General features: G+C 40.0%; 2 protein-coding genes across 6 annotated transcripts in view; one reads left to right on the top strand and one right to left on the bottom strand.

Moving 5' to 3' along the window:
* Nucleotides 1–1965, top strand: part of NR2E1 (nuclear receptor subfamily 2 group E member 1) — a 30501-nt gene extending 28536 nt beyond the window's left edge. For all 4 annotated transcript variants that reach the window (XM_048493217.1, XM_048493226.1, XM_048493200.1 and 1 more), the window contains one exon: nucleotides 587–1965. In XM_048493217.1, the coding sequence (XP_048349174.1) occupies nucleotides 587–666 (80 nt within the window). In that variant the 3' untranslated portion in view covers nucleotides 667–1965. The remainder of the gene's footprint in view (nucleotides 1–586) is intronic.
* A 2565-nt stretch (nucleotides 1966–4530) lies between these two features.
* The window catches only part of SNX3 (sorting nexin 3), a 36079-nt gene continuing 20579 nt past the window's right edge, over nucleotides 4531–20030 (bottom strand). For both annotated transcript variants that reach the window (XM_048493247.1, XM_048493238.1), the window contains exons 2-4: nucleotides 7434–7529; nucleotides 7126–7250; nucleotides 4531–5203 (exon numbers count right to left, since the gene is read on the bottom strand). In XM_048493247.1, the coding sequence (XP_048349204.1) occupies nucleotides 5098–5203; nucleotides 7126–7250; nucleotides 7434–7529 (327 nt within the window). In that variant the 3' untranslated portion in view covers nucleotides 4531–5097. The remainder of the gene's footprint in view (nucleotides 5204–7125; nucleotides 7251–7433; nucleotides 7530–20030) is intronic.

Genomic DNA, 20030 nt, shown 5'->3' with positions numbered 1-20030 from the left:
TCTCTGGTTTACAGATGGCAAATTTAGTAGCAGTGTTAGTCTGATATTTGTAGTATATTATGGTGGCTGTTGAACAACCCAGCAGGTATTCTAGTCCTGGGATTCCCAACTAATAAAATATGAAAATGTGCTTTCTAGTGGGGCACTGTTCCGATCTGCAGGCATTATTTGAATGCAAAGTGGGTTGAAATCTGTGCAAAAACCGATCTTAAAGAAAGATTTAACAGGTGGCAGCAAACAAAATGTGGTAGCATAACACCTTCAGAAGTACACCATGGAAGATGTGATGCAGGCGACTTATTCAAATGCTGTTTCAATTTGCCTTCCTCCGAGGAATTTGGAAAGGTTTGTAGAAGATAACCCATTTTCCATGGGAAAAGAGTGGGTGGCCCAACATTGTCCCATGAGCTTCATGCCTTAATGGGGATTTGAACCAGTCTCAAACGGGCCGGTGCTTGCTTTGTCTACCACATTGATTCAAGGTTGGAATTCAAACTTAAAAAAAAACAAAGTGGACATGCTAATGTGATCCAGTTTTCATCAGGACAAATGACATGGATTAAAATCTTTTTTTAAAACTCTGCAGGTACCCAACACAACCCTGCCGTTTTGGGAAACTCTTGTTGCTCTTGCCAGCTTTACGTTCAATTAGTCCTTCAACAATAGAAGAAGTGTTTTTCAAGAAAACCATTGGAAATGTGCCAATTACAAGACTACTTTCAGATATGTACAAATCCAGTGACATTTAAATTGACTTGGCAATTTTAAAAAATCCGTTTCTGAGAACTTTTCAGTCTGTGGAAAGTAGGCCTCAGCTAAGAACTCTACAGGAAGTGGAAGCCTGAAGATATTTAATCTATTGACAAAATGAGCCCAATAGCTAGGATTCTGCCGCCTTGAAAAGTGTGACAAGTCCATGGACAGCTCTTGTGCTCCTCAGAAGAACTGCAGCTAATGGATCTTGGCTGCGGCTTCTCCTATAGTGATATGGTGAAGTCAATTCAGTTGTCTTTCATAGTTAACAAAGGCTGTGCTAGTCTGTCATTTAGCTGACAGATTTGACAGGGTAAAGAAAAAAGTTACTTTAGGCTTTTTCATTCTTTGAAAATTTGGGTAACCAAACATTGTTCTGTTGTAAAGTGTCATGAGGTGGCCTTCAAATTTTTTTTTAAAAGTAGCTTGTTGGTGAATGCTCTTTATATGACAGGCAACATTGAATACCAGGTTATCAAAACATTTACTTCAGTTGTAACATAAAAGTGGCCTTTGTAATGTTTTTTTAAAAAAGTAGCGTACATTGGCAAACACATTTTGCATCCAAATGGGCCAAGGCTCCTGTTGAGAAAAAATGAATTGGTGAGCTTTGCTTCTGAACCTTGCCAAAATTTCAGTTCAGTTTAACATCTCAGACAGAAGAGCTTTAAAAAAAAAGTACAGTAAAAGAAGACTAAACAGCAAAACCAAATAAAAGCCAATAAAGAGGATTGATTCAGTGAATGGATCACTGTTCCACTGTCACAGTGCTGAAACCAAAGGCAATGATGGCCAAAACTCTTTGTCAATGAGATGTACAAAAAGGAGACCTGAGTTGCCAATAACCATAAATTGTTTGAAATGTCAATGATGGGAAATGGTTGATCAATACAAACATTTCTAGTTTCTTTACAGACAATGTCCAGATACTGTTGAAAGCCTTTATATCTCTCATCCATTCACTACCACCTACAAGAACATGTATCATGAGCTGCTTGACGAGAATATTCTTATGGAAAACGTAGGGAAAAATTAAGATAGCTGCTGTACTTTTCACGTTTTTGTTTTAGAAACTAGCACTGAGAAGAATCAGCACTTGAAGTATCATAGACTGAGTAAAACTTCTCTTGTACAAAGTGGATTAACTGATTTGTGAAGTTAAGATTGTACTCATTGTATTTACAAAGAATAAAAATATATTAAAGTTTAAAATGGTTGTTTTAAATGAACTGCTGATTTAGCTCTATCAAACAAAAATGTGCAAAATGGCTGTTTACCACAGAGTGTTTTGAATATGTACTGAGTCACCACGCCACTGTTTTGAAACAGCCTTATACATTACAGTCATTCTTAATACTTTAATTCAGAAAGTAAGTTCCATTTGGAACCAGGTGAGAGTTGGACCTGGCTCTGCTCTTCACTTAGGCTGCCTGGAAAACCTCCTTCACCCCCAAAATGATGTTTAATTGAACAGTTAACTAGTGAAGACTGATTTTAGATTAAGCTTGATGAAAACTGGTTATAGTGGATTGAAAGTCATATGCCATTTAACCTTAACTTTGTCTTTTTCTTGGTCAACAGCTATTATTGGTCAACAGAGTTAAAGTTATTGATTTCAACCTGGTTTTAATATTGATTTATAAATTCATGCAACATTATCATAAAAATCAGGGATTAAGCCTAAGTACTGGAATAGGCAAGGATTTTGTCTGTTTATTGGGGAGAGGGTGAGGAAGTAAAGCATGTGAGTCTCCATGGATGCATTTTAACCACTTGGATTGTTAAACCAGATTCTGGGGGGACAAAAAGAACTAGTTTATTAATAGTAATATATTTTTCTTCCTCTTCTTCCCCTATCAGAGTACCCATCCTGCCATTTGCCCAGTACAGACAGCCTAACAATGAGGAATTGCAGGGGTGAAACTTTTATTTATTTTAGCCATTTTTGAACCTCCACTTCACCCAATTCAAGTTTCCCCATGCAGCAAACTTTAAAGACAATTGGGGAAGGCAAACCAATCAGTAAACATAGTCTGCCTAATAAATATTATGATGTGGCATCACCTCATGGATCAATAATGACCCAAGGGCTTGCACAAGGACTAGCTTTTTAGATGGAACCAGGCTGAAGGGATATGGTTCCTATACCTCTGGTTTAGGGTGCTCAGGGGTATCAGTGGTTGGGGGGTGTAATTTTAGTGCTTGCCCCGAGCATCATTTTCTGTAGATACGCCCCTGTTGACAGGCCACAGGCAGCCTTCTCCCTTGCAAAAAAGCTGCCACAGATGTTGAGTTCTCCTGGAGCAGCCAGAACATACACACACTTTCTCCTTCCATCCTTCTTTCCTTCCTTTTAATTCTCTTTCATATTGCTGAAACAGATCAATAAACTGATTTACTTTGACTAGGTCATGTTTTATTTGTGAAATATATACATGTGTTTACAGTGTTAGAAGTTGTTTTGAATTTGCAGTAGACTTAACACCAAGAAAGAGATGCGTGTTCGGGGGGGGGGGGGGGGACACTAGAGAAGTAGCCTGGGAGCCAAAGGGGATGACGCCCCAAATATGTTTGGAAATCACTGATTTAGATGGAGTTAAACCTCTTCCCAACCTAAACTAGATGTCCTAAATGCTGGGACACAGGTTTAAACCTAGTGGGGACAACCACTTGCTTCCCATTTACGCTGGATTATCTCATCAGAGGTTTAATTAATTGTGTCTATACCTGCCGCAAAATTAGGCAGAAGAATGTACTGCTTCATTATGTAGGCAATACTACTTTTGAATATTGATCCAAGGTAATAGGATTCCTTAAAAACAGGAAAAGAAATATCAGAAACTGCAGATTAAACAGCTGTGAAGGGCTTTACCGGTCTGAAGTAGTACATCCCATTTTACCAATTTGATATTCTACTGCATATGTAGACATTAAACATACCTCCTCCAGTTCCACTGACATAATGAGTACACTATCCACTAAAGTATACATATATTTGCCCCCTATGTTATTTGATGTGCCATAAAGTAATGCAGAGTGGCAGCAACACACACTATCACTTCCTCCCTAAATTTCTATAGCACAGTTTTACATTTGTTCCATGGGTCTTTAAGTGTTCAGGACAGCCTTTTACATTCTTAGCATTTTTTAAACAGAAAGAAGGCTTACATCAAACGTGCAAATACGTGGAGCAAAAGCAATGAAGTATTAGTATTAATCCAAACATTCAAAAGCAGTTAAAGTTTCCTGGCTGTCTGTATTCTACAAGTTAGATTTTAAAAGGTCAGTGTAGATAGCAGTGGCTGATTAAGTACTGGATTCGGAGTAGACAGAAACTTAGCTCCAAAGTACAAACAGCTCAGCCCTATTCATATTCACTCTGGAGTGCCCTCCCCCACTTCAATGTGACTTACACTGATGACTGCGGCTTCACTGGGAGAGTCTGACAATGCAGGCTGATGTGGCTGTTTAATACCAGCAGCAAGTATAGTAATAATTCTAGAGTACGGGTCTGCAACTTGCAGCTTTCCAGTTGTTCATGGACTACAATTCCCATAAGCCCCTGCCACCATGGAAGGGGCTGATGGGAATTGTAGTCCATGAACAACTGGAGAGCCATAGGTTCCAGACCCCTGTTCTAGAGAAACTGCTACTGGAAGTGGGACTATATCAGGCTTGCAATATACTGCAGCTGAGCACCTGTCTGGATAAAGAACCAACCAAAAATACGGAAGAAGCCAAGATCCATCTCTCTTATTATCAATAAAAACATGAAAATGTATTTTTAGTTTTTATTTCAAAACAGCTTTAGACAAATGATCTTAGTATACAAATCTGATTTCTTTTTACACAATATAAAGATAGTTCCTAGGTTGCTTCTCAGTACAAAGGTTCCCTCCCACCCCATCTTGAGAACACAACTACAGAAGTGCTTATTTTACACAAGGAGTATTGAAAACAATGCACCATGTTAGTTATCAGATTTGCAGGTTGAATACAAACATTTCTAGTGTCTTAATCAAATACAAGTGAACGTGCAACACCGGAACAGTGCAAGTTTGAGTAAGGCCAAGTCAGTAAACGTCACAAGGTCATTGCAAATGAAAAGAGGGAAGAAATTCAAAATATTTAGATTTTGTTTTATAAAGACATTTAATTGAAAATGACAGATTTACTTAGAGTTCTTTAATGCCATAAAAGGGATGCAAAGACCAAGCAGTGCTGATAGTATACTGAAGACTTCTTGTGCCAGTTTGTCTGCAGCATGCTAAAACCTTAAACTAGAAATCATAGACAAAGTGTGTTAATCACTAACATTTATGCCAGTTAAGGGTTGGGCAGCATTCAAGCATGTCTTATTTTGGATGGTGTGTAGCTTTTGTCTATGATTTCATCTTGCAAGAACATATGAAGGCATCGTTCATTCTGCGCCAGCGGGTGGCCTGCAACTCTAAAGAAAAAATAAGATGAAAGGTTATTCCATCCGACCCAACTTTTCCTGTGTGATTTCAGAGGTTACGAATAATTGCTAACTGTTGTCTCGACTGGCACAACCACTAACAATTCAGGAGAGTTTTTGAAGATGAATTTATAGCAGGATTCCTAAATGTTCTTTCCTAAGGCAAGACTTTGTAAAAACTCCAAGTACACACTGTGTGGTATTCACCACTATCTATACCCGTGGTGGCGAACCTTTGGCACTCCAGATGTTATGGACTACAATTCCCATCAGCCCCTGCCAGCATGGCCAATTGGCAGGGGCTGATGGGAATTGTAGAGCATAACATCTGGAGTGCCAAAGGTTCGCTACCACTGATCTATACCCACAGGCTCAGTGGTGGTGACCATTTTACCTCAGGCCAGGCAGAAGCAGAGTGATCACTAAGATCAGGTGACCTTCAAAACCTTGGCAGAGAAACATTCTGTCCAGCTGCTCCTGCTTTCAAATGCAGTAGCCCAAGGTCTTGCTGCCCAAGCTCCTTAACTGAAGAAGGGGCCTAAGTATGGATAAAACTATTAAGTTAAAATGATGGCAGCAGTAAGAAGATCAGAGCTACTTTAACTGTTCACCAGAGTTGGCTGCTATGTTTCCATCAATGCTCATGAATCCTCACACAACTGAAACAATTCATCTCAGAAAGTTTAACTTGTCCAGCATGTCTAAACGAACTTTCTTCATAACAATTTTAAAGACCAAGACCTCATGGGATGGGGGGAACATTTCACTGACTTGTCCAGGTTCAATTTTGCCGAATGGGAGCCAACAGGGATGCAGTTGAAGAGGAGGAGTTTGGATGTATACACTGCCTTTCTCTCCTGTAAGGGGACTCAAGGCAGCTTGCAAACTACTTTCCTTTCCTATTCCCACAACAGACACCTTGTGAGGCAGGTGGGGCTGAGAGAGTTCCAAAGAACTGTGACTAGTCCAAGGTCACCTAGAAGGCTTCATGTGGAAGAGAAGGGAAACAAATCCAGTTCACGAGAAGGGTCTGCCACCCATGTGGAGGAGTGGGGAATAAAAAACTGGTTCTCCAGATTAGAGTCCACTGCTCTTAAGTACTACACCATGCTGGCTCTTAAGCAGTACACCACGCTGAGTAAAATGCAGCCAATAATGTTTAGCCTCTCAGACTCAAGACAGCTGAGCAGTGGGGCAGGATCACCTCACAACCACCTACCTGTTCATACCTGCACAACTACCTTTCTCTTATGAAAATCTATTAAATAGTACTTGAAAGAGGCCACCTGCTCTTTTCTTCCAGCATTTCTGTGTTGCAAAGCCTATGCAGAGTCTGTTTGACAGCCACAACTGCTAGTCATTGTCCTTATGTTCTTCAACTCCCATTACCCTCAATGGAGTGTCACATTCAAGGCCAAGGTGTGACTGTGCAGAAATCAAGCCAACACTTCATATGAAAAGTTATATTACGCATCCTTGAATGCTTATGATCAGAGATTTACAACCCAGTCTTCAGATTTGTTTATCAGATGCAACACACATCCCCTACCCAGCCCTTCCCCCAGCCTTATTTGTACGATTCGATCTTCACATGCTGCAATTTTAGCAATTTGCATAAATTAAGCCAAATTGAAGCAAAACCCAGGTCACTACAAATTCTTCCCTCACTGCGGCAAGTGCTAAGCATTTGGTGACTATTCAGTACTTAGCTCAGCCTGGAAAGCAGTTCAGGAGTTGTTGATAATTTGTGCTGAGTTTTGCATTAGCAGAAGCTCCACTGGCCCTTGTAGACATCGAATCTTTCAGCATGTATTGGGTAGTTATGGCTATGTTGCTAGCAGTTTAGTCTGATATGCCACCACACGCCTCACTGAGCTTCTTCCCTACCTCAACGATTAGAATCACACACTTACTTGTTTATGAACTGTTCAAGCCCTTGCTTCCTTTCCTCTATAAAAGAATCATCAAATATGCCATCATCTCCTCTAAACGGCAGCTGACGGAAAAAAGCTTTTCCGGGTAATGGAGGTACGACGACCTGAAAGATAATTAGGAATTGAAACATTAGTTTTATGCAGAAAACTAAAATGAACTTGTGTTCCAGTTACTGTACAGTCTAGGTTCAGAGTGGCTCACCCTTCAGCTCACCAGAATTCTTTGGATCCCTGTGAAGCTCGATCATGCAGCAAGCCAAAGTTTCCCTCAGAATGTTTTGCCTTACCTTACTCTCTCTTTCTAGTTCGCTTCGAAGCCATTCAAAGTCACTGTATCGTCTCCTGACACAAGACTCCTTCAATTTGAAAATAGGAAGATTTGTCTGAAAAAGAGGTTTCCAACTGTCAGTTCAAAGAGATCAACAACGAAGGTTTAAAAATAGGAATAGCTCCAAGTGAGCTCCAAGTCCTCCTCCATTAGGGCTATCACACTGTTAAGGCTCACTGCTGAATTAAGAAAATTCAGTCCCAAGTGTAAACACGCAGTACGCAGAACAGTTTGTCCTCATCTATCTCCAGAGACAACACTCAACAGACTACCATGTAGCCCATTAGTTCCCACTGCCAGGTAAATACATTTAAACGTATGAAGATGGCTCCACAGCATCAAAATTGCATTAGAACTACACAAGTTGGGTCCATCCTAATCCATTTAGGGCTCAAAAAATTCCTGAACATTCAGAATAACATTTTCAGCCTTTTGTGAGATTAGCCTTTGCTATGTCATAATCCAGCCTTATTTGCATTATACAGTCACTGTCTTGCTACATCTAGAAGTGGCAGAACATTGCTGGTATGAGGCAATACCATTCTTATCTACATTCTGGGATAGCGTATCCCAACAATGTGATTGCCAAATTAGACTGCTGCTGACCCTGGGATATGTCAAACAATAGTCCAGATCTTGCTATATCATCTACTAGGTAGTTTACTGGCTTCAGTAATAGACTTTACGCCAAGAGGTGCATTTGCAGAAGGGCCAAATACACCACTATCTCCTTCCATTGTGGTAGCAATTTACTACCAGGGAAATGTGCAATGTAAAGGCATTTCACAGCAACAGACTTAAGTTTGTCACTAGCTGTACATCTAACAGGGGCTGGAAGAGAATCCAAGTTTTAACAATGCTTGTAAGATTATGTGAGTGGGTTACATCTAACCAGCTCTTCCACCGGAGAAAGAAGGAGGAAGTATCCTCTCTGACTATCCAAAATGGTTATGCTGGATATCATGGCACCTCCATGCATAAGAGCCATGTGGAACAGAGGTTGTCGTAATGAGAAGAACTGAGTGAGGCTGGACAAAAGCAGCACTTCTATTAGCTCTTTACACTGAAAAGGTATGGAGGTCAGTTCTTAAGACTTGTCCTTGAACTACAATTTGTATAACAAGCCAAGCAATTGAAAACGCATATACTTGTTTTTCTAAGGTGTATTAAAATTACTCCAGACATTCAAATATGCAATTGGAGCTTTTTATTTGGAAAGCTGGTCATGAGAGCGAGGAACACCCCAGTTTAGTGATGAAGTCTGTGGTATTTCATCACATATAGCAGCATCTGTAAATGCACGTGTGAAACTCAATCCAAGCAGCATTAGGACCGCACTTGTGTTTTCCCAGGTAAGCACAACATTGTTCATTGTATTAATGTCTAAGAGAAAAATCACCCTTTAACAAGTTCCTTTATGCTAGAAGTCATGCTTGTATTGAAAAAGATGCTGGCTTTTATGAAGGTATTTGTATCCCTGGTAGGGAACACCATTGCAGGGTTCTCTCAGAGCATGGGGTAAAGATTCCCAGAAATAAAACACTGGATTATTGCTCTCTGATTTCACCTTTTGGCTTCTTAACTGTGCTCAGCCTTCCAAATTAAGTCATTGTAAGTGTGTAAACCCTGTACAGTTTTAGTGTTTTCTGCAGGTGAGATTTTCACCTTTAACATTCCACTCTCTCAAATTACTTAATCCTTCTTGTTAACTGCTCTTTTATTCAGTAAGTTAAGATGAAGCAGTGAAAGGAGTTCCTCAGATATTGTCCTGTTCCTTGGAACAGAAGCTTATAAAAGTTAATCTCTGGACAACACTCAGCTTACAAGCACAATGTTGGGTAAAATGAGCTGTACCTGTACTTGTACCCTCCATTTTTCCTTCTTTGAACTTTTGACATAATCATGTTTATACTTTAATGCATTAAACTTTTCCTCATCATTTCCAGATAGGTTCCTTTTCAGCAAAATGTGAAAAAACTATCGAACAATCAATTGAAGTCTTGGCAAAAGGGAGATTTGTCATACTTCTTGTCACCTTAGAAGATGAAGAAATTATTTTGAGCCTGCCTCTAGAAGGTTCAGTACTCATATTAAATGCAACATTTGGTTTTGCAACTGCACTAATACCTTTTGTAAAGTGAGACTAGAGCACCTACAACAGACTGTTTAAAACTTGTATATCCAGCATTTTATCTAGATTTTATCTAGCTGGCGATTTAGCATGCAAATTCTCTAGTCTAATTTTAGGCCAGACAGAAGATCTATTCGAATCTGGGCCAAATTTACTGGGCCTTGCTTTTATACCTTCAATTCTAGCCAGTTTCAGTGCATCAACTCTGCTTTTGCAACTGTGCAATATCAGAGACTATAGAAAATGTCATTTTCTTGCACAATAAGAATACAAAATTCCCATCACCTCTAATTTAAGGTAGCCAAAATAGATTAGGATTATACCTGTGATTTCAAGACTTTGCTGTTGTAGGTTACTTGAGTGCTCAAGTACATTCAAGCATAATTTATGTACACGAAGGCAACAAGCGTAACATGCTAAAAATGAAATTCATAGAATTTCAGCTTCAGTTTCCAGTAGTGATGTTGACTGACGCTGAACCAAAGATAGCTGTTTCGAAAGGGGATTTGACCAAGGTGTTCTGAGAGAGCTGCATAATGTGTCAAGTTGCTTAAAGGCGAAGGTGGCTAGACAACATGAAAATATCTAGATACAGCAGCAGAGAGATAAAGAAGCTCTGGGAAGCCCAGAAAGGAAAGATCAATGAGTTGTGCTAGATATGGAAATGAACAAGAGCCCGCTATAGGAATTTATAGCTAAAATGGACATCACATGGTTTTATTGTGAAGGCTGATGGTCTGGGAAACAGTTCTACATAGAAGCAGAAAGATATGCCTCTCTAGTGTCCCAAGATGATCACAGCATGACCAAACCTGGTAGAGTAGACAGAAAAGATTCTGGACACAGCAGCTGTCCTTATCATCTTCTTATATTTCCAAGCAGAAGTGCAAGTAGACTCTTCTTTCAATTGACTAAAATGTTGAAGAACATGCCTGGAATCAGTGTGCAATGGCATAATCCTTCAGCTGTTAGAAAGAGCCACATATCCTAGAAAATTGTCCTACTGAGATGAACAGGTATCAGGATATTGGCTACATTATAGGATGTATACACATACCAAACCAGCATCTCTACCTAGTTCCCAGAAATAAGAGTATCTGTGCTACTTTATGTAGCTATATTCATTTGTTTCACCCTATGGCAAAAAAAAAGGGGGGGGGGAGAAAACAACAGCTTACTCTGGGGAGAGAGACATATAATTGGCACTCTCCCTCACAGAGACTCATTTTTGCATAACAAGTTAGGACTAGGTAACTTCAGCAACATGTAATCCATTTGATATAGAATTAGGCCACTGGTCAATGCTATTCAATATTGACTTTCAGTGGCTCACCAGGGACTCAGGGAGGTCTTGTACATCACCTACTATCTGATCCTTTTAACTGGAGACTAAATCCAGGACCTTGTGCATGCATATCAGATGATCCTGGTCTAGCCACCTACTGGGCCACAGAAGTCCAGATGGCTTAGCTCCTTTAAGGAAGCTGGTCATTTGTCCACTCCAAAAAGAGAAACACAGAATTAGTCTATCAGTCACCAACCCACAATATGAAGAAGCCTGCCACTGAATCAGAAAAGTGTTCAAAACCATTAGGGGTAGAACTGTCATAATCAGGCAAATTAGTATAATCCATATGGTGCTTTACAGATCTTCCCATTTTGGCCACCATTTTAAAGATGTAGCACAAATGCAAGTAAAGTCTTGCTAACATATGTCTTTCCCCTTCAGAGAAGCATGGTTCTACACAAAATAATTCCACTACCGTAGCACTGATTTTTATGCTATCTATTGGTATAAGACAATCTTATACATGTAAATGTCAGAAATCACTACAGATAATAATTAAAATGATCACCACTGGAAAGTCATATTGCACATGGTATTTGACCAAAAGGATAATCAGCAACCCACTAAAGGAATTTACAAGTCTGTGAAGAATGTATACACATAACGAGGTAGTTATCTGGAAGCTGTTAATGTACTTCCACTGCCTTCTGTTAGTTAATCACTAGTGGTTAACATGTCATTTGCTTTTTTGGTACTTGAAGGACATTTTTGAATTTGCTGGAGAAGATAGTTATTTAGAAGTGTTATATGATACCTCTCAAGAAGGCTGCTTGAGGTAGCTAAGTAAAAAAATGCAACAATAAAGCAACACTAACAAGCAACAATAAAATTAATGGATGCATTAAGGGCATAACAGACCAAGGCAACATAAATCTGCCATAAAACAATTTTGCCAGTGAACACAGGTCAGGTAAGATGCATAGGAGGTTTTGGCGGGAAGCTCAAGATAGAGAGGAGAGGGAGGAATTTCAAGTATTGAAAGGGCAGGAGAAGAGTGTAAGAAATTGAAGAATTATAAGGAGAGTTAAAGGTATACAGAAAGAGGATGAGACCATAGAAATAGTAACAGAAGTAGAAAAGCAGAGGAGCCTAGTAGAGATCCATGCTCTCCTGTTAGAGGCAGGAACAATACTGGCAAAGATGCAGCCTGGTAAGAAGGACAGGAAGTGAGAAAAAAGAAGAGAGAGAGAAGGGGTAAGATGGCCTCCGCCTCCAGGAGAACTGGACAGTAGTTCTGTCTCCCTATCTGGTTGGAGGAATCAGCTGTTCAGGATATTTTCCATCTCCAGAAAAGGATTTTAGCAGGATCCCTTCTGAGGGGAACTAGAGCCACAGGGTTTCTGTTGAAATACAGGAAGAGTGTCTCCCTCCATCTCATTAAAGAATAATTTAAAACTTATATTCTGTTTCTACACCAGGCTGAAAGCAGCAGAGTTCTTGGATAGCTAACAGTCCAATACAAGTTTTTCAGAACACAAATCACAGCACTGCTTGAAAAACAAAGCAAATGCGCCCGTCAGGGGAGGGCGGCCTATAAATTGGATGGACGGATGGATGGATGGATGGATGGATGGATGGATGGATGGATGGATGGATGGATGGATGGATGGATGGATGGATGGATGGATGGATGGATGGATGGATGGATGGATGGATGGATGGATGGATGGAGAGTTGTTTCATTATGGAAATCTCACGTGCCCCATTCCTGTCAAGAGTGATCACAGCATTTTGAACTAATTGAAGTTTCTGGGACAGTCAATACAGCTAACCAGAGAAAAGCTGGGAGTACTGATACTGTGTTACACTATCCACAGTGAAAGGTGACTATGTAACACAACCAAGACAACACACAGAGGGGAAAAAATAATTAAACGGCTTGGCTACACAGCACGCAGCACAGTCCTAGTGGATTGAGTATATTATACTATTGATTTAGTATATACCAAGGACTGCAGGGTAATGTAGCCTTGTGGGTGCAGAGTACAGTACACCCTAGGGTGGAAACTGATTATGTGATATTCACTATCAAGTTTCAAATGCAAGAGCTGCTCAAGTATCATGCGGAATTACAAGATAATGTAAGCAGAACTATGGAAGTTTAGCAAATTCAAGGTTTTCCCCACCATATATAGCTATCTCTTCCCTCTTTATTTTTAGTTTCATGCCGTACTTTTCAGCAAACATACGCAAAAGCCCAACAAGGCACAATCACTATAAAATCTCAACAAAAAGGTAAGTCAAAGACAAAAGTCTGAAACTCAGAGTCAAGAGCTTTCCTGCTGATCAAGTCATGCAGAGTATTAGCAAGAGTTCAGATACTCTCAGTGTGAGGCCGTCAGTTAGTTGCTGTGTGATCATAACTGCCCTGCTGGATCAGATCAGCAGCCTGTTTCAAAAAACAAGCTGTTACTTTGGAGGGACAACAAGCAGAGCACAGTGGCCAGGGCCTTCTCCTGGTGCTGCCTTTCAGAGGTTTACTGTCTCTGCATATGGAGGTTCCCTTTAGTCATCATTGCTAGTAGCCACTGGTTGGATCTATCCAGTAATCTGTCTGTGCTCTCATCTGGCCATCCTGTTAAGACAGAGGGGCAGCTCAGCTGCACATTCAGGAGATTAGCAGTTATACACTCATTTCGTGATGCTGAATGTAAATATCCTGAGATACTAAGACTAAAACTTCACATGTCTAACACACACGCGTCTATTGTATAAGTATGAATGGTTCTCGACAGTTCCAGTTATGCTCTATAGAATACCAATTTAAAAACTGGAAGAACTACATGTATTGGGCAATTCCTATGTAAACTTTTGTCTGTTCCCCTCCCTCACATGATACCATGCCATAGCTTTTTAGAAATATGCTGATCTGCACACATTTGTTTTAAAAGCAGGGGAGGAGAGGCTCAAGCCAAAACAAATGTTCCACAACATTTTCAAAACCAAACAGAACAAGGTAATATGGTATATTATAGTGGACTTCAGACTGTTGACACCAGCCAACTGAATTTAGTACCTGGGTGAAGGATAGCACAAGGTAATCATATGGTGAGTAACTGTTTGATGACCATGCCAAACTAATGACAAAGGTCATAACTTTCAAGCCAGCAATATGTGAATGGTATTCCTGCATATTCTGTTCCTTGGCTCAATCATCAACCAAAAGGGTTTGTATCCAAGAAATCAGAAGAAGTCTGAGACTTAGAAGGGCAGCCATGTAGGAACTAGAAAAGATCCTTCAGTATACAAAGGTCTGCTAGAGACCAAGACCAAGATAATTCTCCATTCCTATCTCTGGACATGAAAGTTGGACAATGAAGAAAGTTGGGAGGAAGAAAACTGATTTAATGTGAAACGTAGTCTGAAGAAAGTTTTACCATGGATTGCCAAAAAGGCAAAGTAGTAGGTTCTAGATCAAATCAAGCCTGAACTCTTCTTGAAAGTTAAAATCACTAAACTGAGGCTATTGTACTTTGGTCCCTTTATGAGAAGACAAGAGCCACTGGAAAAGACAATATTAGGAAAAGTCAAATGTAGAAGCATATGCATTTCCCCTTCCGTTCTCTAGAAACACCTTAAGTGACCAAGCTGTCTTGAAGCCCAAGTGTCTTCAGGTTCTTAACATAGCTTTGGAAATTGTGCCACTACTAGCAGACTGACTTGTGAGATTACTTCGTTTAGTAGTAACAAGAACACTGCTGTACATTACATTTTTTCCCTTCCTTCCCAACTTTCAAAAGAGTGGTTCTAATAAAAGTCTGCCCTAAACTCCAGAAGTCATTAGTGTCACTGTGACTTGTGCTGCACACAAATCTACCAACATCTTGGACATTACGCACATCAAGTAGTTGTCCGTTCGCTTGGACTTCCATCAACTTCTGTTCTACTAAGCCCATGGCGAGGAAACAAATGATCAAGAGACTAAATAAGGGGAGGTGAGTTCTCCTCCAGATGCTGTAGTGCTTGATGCCTTTCTGGGGCGCAAGCTCTGTGTGCCTGCTTTGGGATACTAGATACAAGCCGATGTCTATTCCACATTACTGTCTTCCCTAGATCCTGAAAAGCCTATTTCAACAACTCTGCATTAGATTTTTATGCTGTTATCATACTCTTTCCTTAGCAAACTGCTGAAAGAATTTAGAATACTGATTGGAATCCATCCAGAGAACCACTGTTCACCCCTTCTCAATTCCTAGAGATGTCAAAATGCAAACTTCTAAAACTGTCCCTGGGTTTCAAGTTTCTTCTTGCGCTTACTCTAATGCCATTTGCCTTCTGAGGACGCCAGGTGCCTGCCTCAATGAAGTCCACAAGTAAGAATTTTAATTGCCCATGGAACTTGGACTCATCAGTCTTTCTGCAATTTAGTAGGAAGGATGCCTTCAAGAATAAACCTCTGTGACCATCACTTAACTTTAATGGCAGAAGGCAAGGCTTCAATCTAGACTAGTATAGCAGCTACTATGCTGGAGGTGAGCAACAATCTATACTAGTAGCTTTTCTTAGAAATAAGAAACATGCTTTGTTCCAGTTGAGGATGCAGATTTTTAAACTCAAAAGCCAACTCAGGTCTTTTAACTAATAGAAGACATTATTCTGTCCAATGCTAACTGGTCACAACAACAAAACTAGAAGCAAACTAGAAAGGCATGATGGTTAAAGTGCTAGACTAGTATCTGGGAGGCCCAGGTTCAAATCACCACTCTACCACAGAAGCTCACTGAGTGACCTTGAGGGTGGGCAAAAGGGTCAGGCTAAGCTTAACCTACCTTAGAAGGGTTATGAAGATACAATAGAAGAGGGGGAAACAGTGTATTAAGCTGCTTTGTTATAAATTGCCCAAAGGAGAAAAAGCAAGATAAAGGTATCGAAATAAATATAGGTAAGTCACTTTTAGTCATTTCTGCTTAAGCCAGACAACAAATCCATAGCAAGGCTTTCTTCTATTGTCCCAAGTTACTGCAACACTCATGGCATTCTCACATTATAGTTGAATCTTAGTGAGAAAGGCAGGCTACAAGTGAAGTGAATAGAATACGTTCATATCATTTATGGGTAAATATTATACTTTCAATTAAATTATTTGGGGCCTCTCAGTTTTGAAGCTGAAGGAATAGATCTGATTGGGATTTATAAAATCATGCATGGTATACTGAATGGCCTCTTTTTCCCATAAGACCAAAACTCGGAGTCCCTCTAATGGAAGTTTAGGGACAACAGATCAGGTCTACCCCTTCCATATCTTCTGGAATGATCTTTTGGAATTCATGGCCACAAGACACAGCAATTGCCATTTGCTCACATGGTTTTAAAGGGGACCTAACTTTATCAATCCTAAATGTGTCGACCCTGACCTGGATGGCCCAGGCTAGCCAGATCTCTCCAATCAGAGGCAGTCAGTGGCAAACCATCTCTCTGAATTTGTCTTGTCTTGAGGACCCTGTGGTGGCACCATAAGTTGGCTGTGATTGGATGGCATTTCCCATGGAGGTCTACCAGCCATTATGGCTAGTTGAGATGACGCCCCCAAAGGCAGTGAGCCCCAATCTGGTTTGCCATTGCAGGACACAATATTCTATATGAGGTAGTCTTCCAAAGGGATCTTCCAACAAGTCAACAAGTTTCAAAGGTTTTCCCAAGAAACCAATCCGGGCAATTTCTTTAATCCACACTCATTATATATCTATGCCCTCCATCATCAGTCTTGTTAAATGTAACTTTTTCCATCAACAAATAACTAGCAGAGAATCCAAACCCTGGCAACTGTCTACAGATACACCCACTTGTCCAATATCCCAATATTAAAATCAACCATTTTTAAAAAGTTACTGCAAGCATGCATATAGATTCTCCTGTTGTAAAATACAAAGCATGTCTTTAACTGAAAATCCGCAGACGTTACTGCACATCTGCAGTTACCATTATCACCCGTTTCACATAAAAGGAAGTATGAAGTGCTATTAAAATGAAGTTTTATGCCTTCCTCACCTTCAATTTTTTCACTAATACAGCATCTAGAGTCTTTCGTAATGGAAAGCCAAAAGGGTAAGAACAGGATTTGTATTTAGTTAGAGAGCATTATAACAACTTATCAATGAAGCTTTTCTTGAATGGAATGTTTAGGGTAGCAATTACCTTTAAAGATTTGAACAGGAAGAATTAAATCCATGTGCTTTGTATTAAAAGTTAATACAGGTTAAGTGGTAAATGTAATAAAAGCTTTTAAGTATCTGATTTGAGGCTTACACAGAAAGGGGTTTCCATTAGAAGAATCAATAGTAACTTTATAAAGTAAAGTCATAGAAATGTATTTGTCCTTGTCTTTTGTGAAGGCAATGTACTCCAGTTGTGTGCAGATTCATGTAGTTGGTACCAGCCATTGCTACAAAGCCTTCTAAGCTCTCAAATCAAGTGTAGTCTACAAATTAGTTTTAGCCTTGGGATTCTGAGCCACTTAAGGGCTCCCTGCAATACATGTATAAATGGCATAAAAGGAATACAAAAATCCCATTGCTTTCATCAGTGTGGAGTTTTGGGAGAAAATTTGCTTGGGTAGGCCCACTAAACCTCTCGTGGTGATACAAGTCATTGACTGCAAGAATTCAATTTGTTTACGTTGTTAATCCAAAGCAGACTCCAGATACCATATTGAATATAATTATTTTGTCTTTAATTACAAAGCCACTGAATAGGGAGGGGAGCAAGCTCCCTTCACTATGGCTAGCAAATAAGCTTCAAAATTTGAAACAGGAATCTATTTAAAATAAAGAAAAGGACACACACAAAAAGGAACTTTACACTAGAACCTCAAGTCATTTGAACTCCATAATTCAATCAGGCTCATAAGGAGAGAGACAGCATAGAATATCTGTGGAGTAGAGTTAACAGGATATATCTTCTACACTTCACTGACAAGATACACACATCCAAAAATTACCCTCAGGAGAGATATGGCCGTGTTCCAATAGCATTTTTTCCTGACGTTTTGCCTGCATCTGTGGCTGGCATCTTCAGAGGATCTGATGGTAGTAAAGCAAGTGGAGTATATATACCTGTGGAATGTCCAGGGTGGGAGAAAGAACCATTTGTATTGGTTAACAAGTGTGAAGGGTGCAATTTGCAAGTGTGATTTGCATGTATTGAGTGGAATCCACCCATTTTAGCATATGTAAGTAACAATAAAGTTGCATAATCAATTAGTGAGGGCACCTGCATAGTAGTTGCCTGGCATTTTAATCCATTTGATTGCTTCCTGCCTGGAGACATCCTGTGTTTCAGTGGTGTTCACTAACCATTGTCTTGATTCTAGTGTTTTTAAGTACTGGTAGCCAAATGTTGTTCAGTTTCATGGTTTCTTCCTTTCTGTTGAAATTGTCCATGTGCTTGTGGATTTCAATGGCTTCTCTGTGTAGTCTGATGTAGTGGTTGTCAGAGTGGCCCAGAATTTCTGTGTTTTCAGATAACTTTCTGTGTCCAACTTTATCATGTGTTCTGCTATTGCTGATTTTTCTGGCTGAATTAGTCTGCAGTGCCTTTCGTGTTCTTTGATTTGTGTCTGGGTGCTGCATTTCGCGGTTCGTAGGTAGACTTGTCCACAGCTGTACAGTAAGCAGTAGACTCCTGCAGAGGTTAGAGGATCCCTCTTATCCTTTGGTGAACGTAACATTTGCTGAATTTTCTTAGTGGGTCTGCAGATTGTTTAGAGGTTATGTTTCTTTATCAGTTTCCCTATATGATCAGTGATTCCTTTGCTGTATGGTAAGAACACGGCTTACCATACATTGCCATACAGCCACAGATGCAGGCAAAACGTCAGGAGAAAATGCTACGGGAACACGGCCATACAGCCCAGAAACCCCATAACACCTTCGACAATACACAGGAGAGATATTTTTCAACATTCTCCAACTGAGACACAAGAAGCCAAGTGTTTCATTGTCACAGACATACAGGGCAGCAAACATGTTACTTCTCCCTTTGTAGAGTCTAGTCCATCACTCTTTCGCCCAAAAGGAAGTAGACAAGAATGCCAGAAAGAAGTTCCTTCTCTTGCTAGCACTTACAGATCCTCTCCCCTTTCCTTCTCTCTCCTGTCCCCACTCTGACCCAAACAGGTTCTTCTGTTCTATGATATTCTGAAGACTAAGGTGCATACATTGACTATGGCTTTTTAAACAACCAGGAAACATTCCCCTGCACACATGCACACACACAGGAACCAAGTGAAGGACACTAAGCAAAAGGTAATGGTTACTAATACTTTAACGGCTACTTAAGGAAGCACATGCAAGCAACTTCTAAATACACTCTTGAAAAAATCTCATTTGAAGTTCTAGGTTAAATTCTGGCTTTACCAGCATAACCTGTTCAGGACAAAGACAACAGGAGATTTGTAAATTTATCCACCATCTTTTGGACCATCTTTGTTTTAAAATGCTCCACTCACTCTAGAACAAAGATGGTCCAGGAAATGGAGGATGAATTCACAAATCTCCTGTCATCTTTATCCTGAACAGGGTATACCTGAGGTTCCATTATTTTGCTACTTTTATTGCAAATGCTGGAAACTTAATATAGACGAAGAATCTGGATTCATACCCTACTGATGAATGTAAGGAAGCCACCCACAATCCACTGCTTCCCATTTTGAAATGTTTATTCAAGTCTCAGCTTACTGTCAAAGATTAGGGAATGCTCTCCACCAAGCTACATCGAGTGGTCAAGATTAAAACAGACCAGATGGTATATGGGGGGTACTAAGAGCCCAGTAATGTTTTGAACTAAACTGCAATCTAAGTGTCAGCACCCAATGATAAACTAGATAGACAAAGTGTATTCCAAGCAACATTTGCAACCCAAAACTGAAGTTACCTTGGTGCCTACACATACTGCAGCATTGTCATTTCAGGAATCATCCTTATATCTGGAGATACTTTGTACGAAGGATGCAGCAACAGTTCTTTTTACAATTTTTATTTGGTCAAGAGTCTGCTGAGGTATAGTTTTCTACAACAGGTCAAATAGTCTCTTTCCCCCAAGCCAGGTCATTTAAGGTTGGGAAAAATGATGCAGGAGGA

The sequence above is a fragment of the Sphaerodactylus townsendi genome, linkage group LG01 (assembly GCF_021028975.2).
Source record: "Sphaerodactylus townsendi isolate TG3544 linkage group LG01, MPM_Stown_v2.3, whole genome shotgun sequence".
Classification (NCBI taxonomy): domain Eukaryota; kingdom Metazoa; phylum Chordata; class Lepidosauria; order Squamata; family Sphaerodactylidae; genus Sphaerodactylus; species Sphaerodactylus townsendi.
Note: the sequence above shows the minus strand (reverse complement) of the source record. Positions and strands in the feature narration are given on the sequence as shown.